General features: G+C 51.0%; 1 protein-coding gene across 1 annotated transcript in view; it reads right to left on the bottom strand.

Annotated features, from left to right (window-relative positions):
• Positions 1-7,318: 7,318 nt before the first annotated feature.
• CUNH11orf91 (chromosome unknown C11orf91 homolog) overlaps positions 7,319-8,887 on the bottom strand; it is a 1,981-nt gene continuing 412 nt past the window's right edge. Inside the window, 2 exon segments of the mRNA XM_077772827.1 lie at positions 7,319-7,573; positions 8,764-8,887. The exon segment at positions 8,764-8,887 is cut by the window's right edge and continues 49 nt beyond it. Of these exon segments, the coding sequence (XP_077628953.1) occupies positions 7,488-7,573; positions 8,764-8,887 (210 nt within the window). The 3' untranslated portion in view covers positions 7,319-7,487.

Below are 8,887 nucleotides of genomic sequence, written 5' to 3'. Positions count from 1 at the left end.
CCCCCCCCCCCCAAATCCGTATGTTAATCCCCAATGTGCTGGTATATGGAGAGGACGCCTTCGGGAGGTAATTAGATTTAGATGAGATCATGAGGGTGGGGTCCCCAAGATAAGATCAGTGTGCTTATAAGAAGAGGAGGAGACACCAGAACTGTCTGCCACGTAAGGACACAGCAAGAAAGCAGCCAGCTACAAGCCAGGACGAGAGGTCTCACCAGGAACAAGAATTGGCCTGCACCTTGATCTTGGACCTACAGAACTGTGAGAAGTAAATATCTGTTGCTAAAGCCCCCCAGCTGTGGAATTTTGGTATAGCAGCCCAAGCAGCCCAATACAGACAAAAAGTGTTAATGAGCTCAGTCTAGCTTCTTTTATTCATGTGGATGTTCCACCTTGAACCTGGTTCCGAAAAGTGATCCTTCCACTTCCCACCCCCACCCCCATGAGCAAACTGTGGCTCTCAGCAGGCAGCCACCTGCAGCCTCTGAGAAAGGCCCGGGCCTGCACCTGTGTTTATTTTTGCAGTGAATGGCCACAGTGTCTCCTCCTCACGGGTTTCCAAACTAGATTTTTTCCTGTATACTAATGAACAAGCTGATACATGTAAGCTCTGGATGTGAGAGGACTAGAAAGAGAAGAGGGGTCTTTTCCCTCCCGCTTCTAAGCTTGGGCTGCCACCTCGTGGGTCCCAGTATGAGAGAAACAGGAAGGTTTTGGTTCAAGGACTAGAAACCAGGTGCAAAATGTACCCAGAAAACCCTACCAAGCAAAATGATGGTGTCAAGTCGTGAGCTGAGTGCTTTACACACATTACCTCAGACCACTTGAAACAACCCCAGGCAGGGGGTGTTATTATGCACATTTTCCAGATGAGAGAAGAGGCTCAGAGAAAGTTAAGAACCTGCTTCGTTGAAAGAATGCTTGGAAAAATACATGAACAAAGGAGTAAAATGAATGCAAGCATAATTTACGTGCAGCGTGTTCAGAGTTACAGAACGAACGGCATTCAGTTCAGCTCTGAGATGAGATTAGTAGTCTTGGGTGGGTTTGTGGATGGGTAGATGGACTTGCTGATATTGATTCCTCCTTCCAGAAGAATCCTGGCTCCGACCCCTGCTGGCGGCGTGACCTCCGGTGCTCTGGCTCTCCCCTCCCCTAGCTTGTGACACAGCCCCTAGGAATCCAGACGAGGAAACCGTTCGCTGCAGGCGGTGGCGTGAACAGGGGACCCAGTGTGGCTCCTGTGAGTCACTGAGGAGTTATGTTTTGAGGAGGGTGAGACAGGAATATGGAGCAAGAGATAAGAGGCCCGTGCAATTGGCATGAGGCCCGTGGGGGGACATGTGGTATTTTTTAATGCAGCTTCTCCCCCACTCTGAGGGCTTGAGAGGGCTGAAGTCACAAGACCCTGGCCACCCTCCCTCCCCCACATGGATAGAGAGGGACACGGAGGCCAGGGTGGAGGGCCAGTCACATTTCCTCTCTGAAGATTGAAAGCTGGAGCGCAGCCATCTGGTGGCAGCGCCTCATTCCTTCCCTTCTAAGGGCCCGGGTGCCTCCTTTTTAAAAATTTCTTACGTTAGTTTCTTTTTTCTTTTTTTTAATGTTTTATTTATTTCTGAGGAAGAGAGAGAGAGAGAGACAGCGTGAGCAGGGGAGGGTCAGAGAGAGAGGGAGACACAGAATCCAAAACAAGCTCCAGGCTCCAAGCTGGCTGTCAGCACAGAGCCCGACGCGGGGCCGGAACCCATGAACCGTGAGATCATGACCTGAGCCAAAGTCGGACACTTAACCGACTGAGCCACCCAGGTGCCCCTCTTACGTTAGTTTCTATTGCTTGCAACCAGAGAACCTTCCTGTCAGCCCCTTATTTAAGCGAGTTTGAGTGACTGTTTTCCCGCAACCAAAAGAAACGCTAGGATAGGTCGGTTCCCAGCTAAGGATTCATTTTCCAGAGTCTCCTCTACTTCCGTTTCCTCCAGACGCTGCGCAGGGAACTTCTGTGTGAGCTGACTCCCTGGGGTGGAAGATGAAGGCGCTGGGTGGTGGGTGACGACAGCCCTCCTTTGGGGGACCCACCTGCAGAGAGGCTGAGCCCTTGGCTGCCTGCTGTGGGCGATGGGCTGCTTCCTGGGAGAAATGTGGTTGGCCCTCTCTAGAAGACTCACCCTCCTCCCAACTGGGGGCAGCTTCACAACAGTCCCTTTCTTTCTTGTCCCCCACCCAGCCATCCTGTGTGAGCAATACCTCCACCTGACAGATGAGGGAACAGGTTTAGAGGGGTTGGGTAGGACTTTCTCAAGGCCACAGATCTGGTTGGTGACACAATCAAGACACTGTTGAAAAGGCCAGTGTGCCATGAGGCAGCCACGGGGTGTTGGCTTCCGGTGAAAGCTTTAAACCTGTGAGAGGCTCTCTCCCCCTTGTGTTCCTAGAAGCCAGGCTCCTGCAGGTGCCAGATCCTGTCTGATTCCTTTGGCTTTTGAGTGGGGAACAAACGACTGGCATTAAGTAGTGGGAGGTTTTCCCATTACATTTGAATTTTGTATTTCTCTCAGGACTAACAGATCTGTGACGAAGGAGGTGTGGTTTAAAGAGCTGGTGTTGGGGCGCCTGGGTGGCTCAGTCAGTTAAGCGTCCGACTTCGGCTCAGGTCATGATCTCACGGTTTGTGGGTTCGAGCCCCGCGTCGGGCTCTGCGCTGACAGCTAGCTCAGAGCCTGGAGCCTGCTTCAGATTCTGTGTCTCCCTCTCTCTCTGACCCTCCCCTGCTCACGCTGTCTCTCTCTCTCTCAGAAATAAACATTAAATTTTAAAAAAATAAAATAAATAAAAAATAAAAAATAAAGAGCTGGTGTCGTGTTTAATGAAGTTGCATGTTCCATCTTGCTCAAAACAGTTACCCCTGTAGAGAAGGGACTTTGGTCCCCCACCTGCAGGCTGTTCCCTCTGGATTCCCTGTACCCTAATTACCCAAAAGAAGTCACTAATCTGACTCCCTACATCACCTGAGGGCAGGTTATGACATCTTAAGCCAGTACACATGTGCTCCGTGAAAACCTGTTTGTTTCAGGGTAAAGCCTTTGTGGGCAGGCTGGACCAGGCTCTTCTTTCCTGCCTCTGCCATGTCTGCAGCTGAGTGGGCAAATCAGGCCAGAGGAAGAAGGAAGCCCATTTATACCATCAGCCCAACTTCAAATGCTTCAGAGAAGCTTCTTTACTTAGCTCAGATATAGACAAAGTGGTACTTTTGTTTCTCATTTATCTGGTGGTGTGCTAGTGAATGTTTTAACAACCAGCACCTTGGCGGAGTGGAGATGGGTAGGCACAAACCTGATGTGTACATTCACCAGTTTCCATGGTGTAAAAACTCTCATGATGGCCAAAATCAAAATACTAACATGACATTATTATGAAGTAATGCACATTGGTACACCATTATATAGTATTTTCACCAACTATAGCAGTGCAAACAGACATAGCCTCAAGAACATTATGTAATTGTGAAATGTAGCAAAACTAATTAGGAAGAGATGAATTTTGAATCTTTATTAACTTGGTTGTAAATATGGCTTAATTGTGAGTTGATATAGTTTAATTTTTTTATGTTTATTTCTTTATTTTGGGAGAGACAGAAGAGCAAGTGGGGTAGGGGCAGAGAGAGAGACGATCTGAAGCAGGCTCCGCACTGTCAGCATAGAGCCCAACACGGGGCTCAATCTCACAAACCATGAGATCATGACCTGACTGGAAATTGAAAGCTGGATGCTTAACTGCCGGAGCCACCCAGGCGCCCTGATGCAGTTTACTTGTTAATAATGGCTGTGTTTAACAACCAGCTTGAAAAATTCCTAAATTTTAACAATTGGCTCTCACAAGCTTTTCAAGCTGGCTCCAGCACGCCACTGCCTTCATCTATTATGCCTTGCATATGCTGTCCTCTCCATTGGGACTCCTGTCATTTTCATGTGCCAACAGCCTTTTTTTTGGCAAGCCGACTCTTCCATTCCATTTTATTCTGGAGGAGCCTCTCTTCTCTCTTTTATAAAATACCCCAAGAGTCGTGCCTATTCCACAAGGTGATGGTGAGGACTGAATTGTGCATGTCAGTTGTCTCCCTCTGTGCCTGGCACATGGTAAGCAATTAATAGGTGGCCAATCTTACCAGAGCCCGGTGGGGAAGGAGGTGAGCCGTTAGGGATTAACCAGGGGGCGAGAGCTGATGGGACAGGGGAGGGAACAGGAAACAGACCCCCACTGAATACATTGCCCTTGATTTTCCCCTCCCTCTCATTAAAATTCTCCAGCCTTTCTCACTGGCTTTGCCAGCCTGAAGTTTTTCAGGGTGAACAAGGGACCTTCTCCAGTAACAACCAGCTTGGGGCAATAGGAATCTGCCTTCTTCTTGGGGAGGAGAGTAGGGGCCTGGAAACCCTGCCCAGGGGGAGAGGGCTCCTACTGGGAGAGCAGAGGTTACAAACTGGGGGACACACCAGCCTTTATTTGGCCCCAACTGTGTTTTGGAGACATGTGAATTCGTTGCTAAGATTTAGAAGCCAGGAAACTTTCTTTTTTTTTTTTTTTTAATGTTTTATTTATTTCTAGGAGAGAGAGAGAGAGACAGCGCGAGCAGGGGAGGGTCAGAGAGAGAGGGAGTCACAGACTCTGAAACAGGCTCCAGGCTCTGAGCTGGCAGTCAGCACAGAGCCCGACGCGGGGCTCGAACCCACGAACCGCGAGATCATGACCTAAGCGAAAGTCGGACGCTTAACCGACTAAGCCACCCAGGCGCCCCTAAGCCAGGAAACTTTCACCTGACACGGTGCTCTGCTCCTGCCTGGGCAACACGCCGCTGCAACTGGGTTATTAGCCGCCCCGCAAGCTCGCCGCTTGCCAGTCTCCACGGGGCTCCCCGCACGCTCTGCCACGGTTCCCAGCTGGGCCCTGCAGGCATGCGCATTTGCGTCCTCAAACACGGGGTCACTGCACATACATTTGGGCCTGGGTATGCAACATCCTGGCTCCTACCAGCCGTTTCCCCATCTACCGGCATCTGCACCCTCAAACCGCAGACCGAGCCTGGTGCGATTCCCCATGGCTCGTGTCTGCTCCACGCACAGCCGCTCCCTCCACTGTAAAATAGGTCCCCCCTATCTGTCCGCTCAAGGCACCATTCCAGCAATCCCTCGTTTCCTCCATCATCACTTTTGAGGGAGCCCGACAGCGACCACAAGACAGCGTGGTTAGGGACGCGGGGATGTGCCTGCACACGGGGCTCCCTGCCTGGACAAAGCATGCCTGCAAACGGGGTGCTCTGCCAGGAGGCCTGCACGCAATATCCAAGTTTAATGGTCCGCTCGCACACGAGGGAACATGCCCTCCTTAGAAGGAAGGAGGAGGCTGGAGTTGTGAGCAGGCCTCTTAGTAAACATGTTGTGGTCGCTTCCTCCCTTTGCTCCCCCCTGTCCTTGGAATGTGTTTGGCTACTTGCCCTTAATTGGTAAAGGAATGCATGTTGTAGATTTCGGTTTGTCTCCAGTTACCGGGGTATAAAATAAACCGCAAGAGGGGCTTGCGTAGAATTGTTCCTCCGGCCGGAGTTGTGTCTGTGTCTGTCCTTTGTGTGTGTCTTGTCTTTTGTGTCATTTCGTTCGCAACAACTTTTTCCTCCCTCCCGGACACAAACAGGCAGGCAGGTCTCCCGTCATTATAAAGAAAGGCCTCTCCAAACCACTTGCCCAGCCAGTCCCCCCTGCTTCTCTCTTAAAGCGGCTCGGGTCAGGCATTAAACCCCTTATCACTCAACGGAAACTGCTCTCGACAAGATCACCAACACTAAATCTTTGTTGCCAAGTCCGAGAGGGAGTCTCAGGCCCTGGGCTATTGGTCAGAGCTGACCACGCCCCCTCCTCAGCACCTCCTCCCCTCGGATTCTAAGACGCCTGGGTCACGGGTCACTCCTTTCCGTTCTCCTTTGCGCGAAGCCCGAACGTCACAAATTCTTCCGGCTATGTTCTACAGTGGCTGCGGCCGTCGGGAGGGCACAAGGAAATCCAGATGCCACGCCTCAAAATGTTACACTCGATGAAGACTTGTTTCCTAAAATACTCTTTATTTGTGGGCTTGTGTCGCTGAGCTCTCGCTCCTCCTTGCCATACAGATAGCACCTGGCAGCGNGGGGGGGGGGAAGGGCAGGCGGGGCGGGGCCACACTGTGCTGCACCATCACTTCTTGCTTAGTTGGATGATTAATTATGACAGCCTTCTTGCTTTCCGTGCTTCCTTCCTTAGCCTACTCTTAGAAGAACAAGTCAGACACTACCGCTCGGCTGAAAACCCTCTACTCCATCCCCCACTGGGAGTGAAACCCACAGTGTTTGCCATGGCTGCAAAGTCCCACACAAAGGACCCCCTGTACTCTCCCCTACCATTGTCCCTTCTGCTCCAGCCCTCCGGGCTCTTTGCTGACCCTAAAACATCCCCCTATGCTCCCACCCGCAGCCTTTGCCCTGGCCCTTCCTTGTGCCTGGAACATTCCCCCCACGTGCCACATGGCTAGCACCCTCAACTTCCCTCACACCTTCTTTAAATGTTACCTCTTCTAGGGTCGCCTGGGTGGCTCAATTGGTTAAGCGTCTGACTTTGGCTCAGGTCATGATGTCACAGTTTGTGGGTTCGAGCCCCGTGTTGGGCTCTGTGCTGGCAGCTCAGAGCCTGGAGCCTGCTTCGGATTCTGTGTCTCCCTCTCTCTGCCCCTCCCTCACTTGCACTCTGTCTCTCAAAAATAAACCATAAAAATTTTTTAAATAAAAAAAATTTTTTTAAATGTTACCTCTTTTAGAAACCTTATTTTGAAACGCCACCCCGCTTTCCTCTGACCCTCCTGACCAACCCTGCCCTACTATCCTTGTTTTCCCCTTAGCAGGTTATCTGTGATACCATATTATGATATCTATTGTCTGTGTCTCCCCAACTCCCAATCCCAAAAGTCTAGGAGGGTGCCGGGCACATAGTAAGCACATGAATTTCTAGGAAGGACCATGGCTTTGATCAGATCATCAAAGAGTTTTGTGGTCCAAAAGCTATTCAAAAAACACTTCCCAGGACTAAAGCTGTTTGAAAACAAACTATCTGTTCCAGTCCTCAAAGAGCCTCTGTGAGCAGGGGCACCGCAACCAAATATATATTGCCCTTGGTTTTTCCCAATTCCCTCCACTCGGCAGCGTCGGGGGTCCCCTGAATGCCAGCCGGGCAGCAGCTCCCAGGCCCTGTGAAAGAGCTCCCCCAGCAGCAGCACAAAGAGAAGACAGACCATGAGATTTACCACACAAGTGGGCACTGTATGTGGAGAAAATGCTGGGAGCAATGAGAACAGCAGTTAAATACAGAACAGAAAATAATGGTCTTTGAAATGACAACAAATGGGACACATTATCTAAGCACTAACACCTAAGGAGGCGGCGGCCCTGGCTCCGGGGAGGCAGCTCCTCAGGAGGGAGAGGCCGACTTCTTTCCAGGCTGCCTCGTCTTCAGTCCTTGTAACTTTTCATCTTTCAGTGCCTTCAAGAATTTATCTGCAGGAGAGCAAAATAAACATATCTGTAGTAAAGATAAGGGCTTCTCTAACACTTCCAAAGTAAGCGTCTGGGAAGCAATTGTGTGCTCCCTGCATGAACCCAGAACCCAACACGGGTAGGAAAAAACCCCTAACAGCCAAAATATGTTTCAGTGGAGAAAATGTAGTAAAGAAGGACTTCTAGGACTTAGAAGGCTGGTTTTCTAGGGATTCTGTGGGGAATGAGGCTGTGGGGAAGAGGACCTTATAGGGTGCCTGATAAGTTGAGGACCATTGTCATGGCCACATTAACCTAAATATTTAGGTTATTTCATACCCCCCTTCTGTGTGTGGCGGGGGAGCCAACTTAACTTGTGTTGTTGTTCACAATAATGGGGATAGTCTTTCTAGAACAATCTATCCTCCTCCAGTGTTGAACTGCAAGCCTTAGCGGGAACAGGTAATGGGAAGACAAAGTCTGCAGAACAGCCTATGGCTACTGAATATTCTAGTGTGACAGGTCCTTATGGGAGTAGAATCAGATTTAACTTTACCGTTCAAGGAGACTAGTCAAGTCAGCTTGCAGCTAGACTTGCCCACATCAGGGCACACCTGGTCTGCCCTGGTCCAGAGCCCTAAGACTTTAGCCCTAAGATCAGAGGGCAGAGTCCAGAACCCTGGTCAGAGGGCTATCACAGTCAGGGCTAGGGCTCACAGGGAGGTTACCTTCCAGCATTGAGAAGTGGAGGCCCCAGAGCCCCTCAGTGAACTGTCCTTGGGCTTCCTGGGTCTTGTACAATTCCCACCTCTACCCACGGACACTCCAACGGCCATTCGCTTCCCCCTCCTCCCATGGAGGACCGCAGTTAAGATGAACACTTAAGGCTCAGGTCTCTAAAGGAAGGGGTTGTGTGTGGTGTGTGTTGGTAGTATTACTACCACAGGGGATGGGAGTGTTATGGTTCAGGAGGCGTCAAGTGCAGGATGGGGGTGGTGGTGGATGGAGGTTTGGAGATTCAGAGTCCAGATTACCAAAAGGTCTCAGGATGGAGGGACGGTGGAGTTTGGTACAAGAGTGTTCATGAAATCCTGACTGCGGTGAGGGAAGNCTCCAGCCGGAGGCCACATTGCCGGGGAGGGGATTTGGGAGGCGGGGAGCCAAGTGGGGAGCCAAGGAGCGAGCCAAGGCCGGCCAAGGAGGTCACGCACAGCGCTGGGAGTCGAAGCCGTCCCCAGTGATGGTGAGCAGCTCCAGCTCCTTAATCCGGATCTCCAGCTCGCATAACTCCTCGGGGTGGGAGGGGGAGGGGAGCCGGGGGGTGGTGGGGCAGGG

This window comes from Crocuta crocuta, unplaced genomic scaffold (genome assembly GCF_008692635.1).
Source record: "Crocuta crocuta isolate KB4526 unplaced genomic scaffold, BGI_CrCroc_1.0 scaffold382, whole genome shotgun sequence".
Taxonomy (NCBI): Eukaryota; Metazoa; Chordata; class Mammalia; order Carnivora; family Hyaenidae; genus Crocuta; species Crocuta crocuta.
Note: the sequence above shows the minus strand (reverse complement) of the source record. Positions and strands in the feature narration are given on the sequence as shown.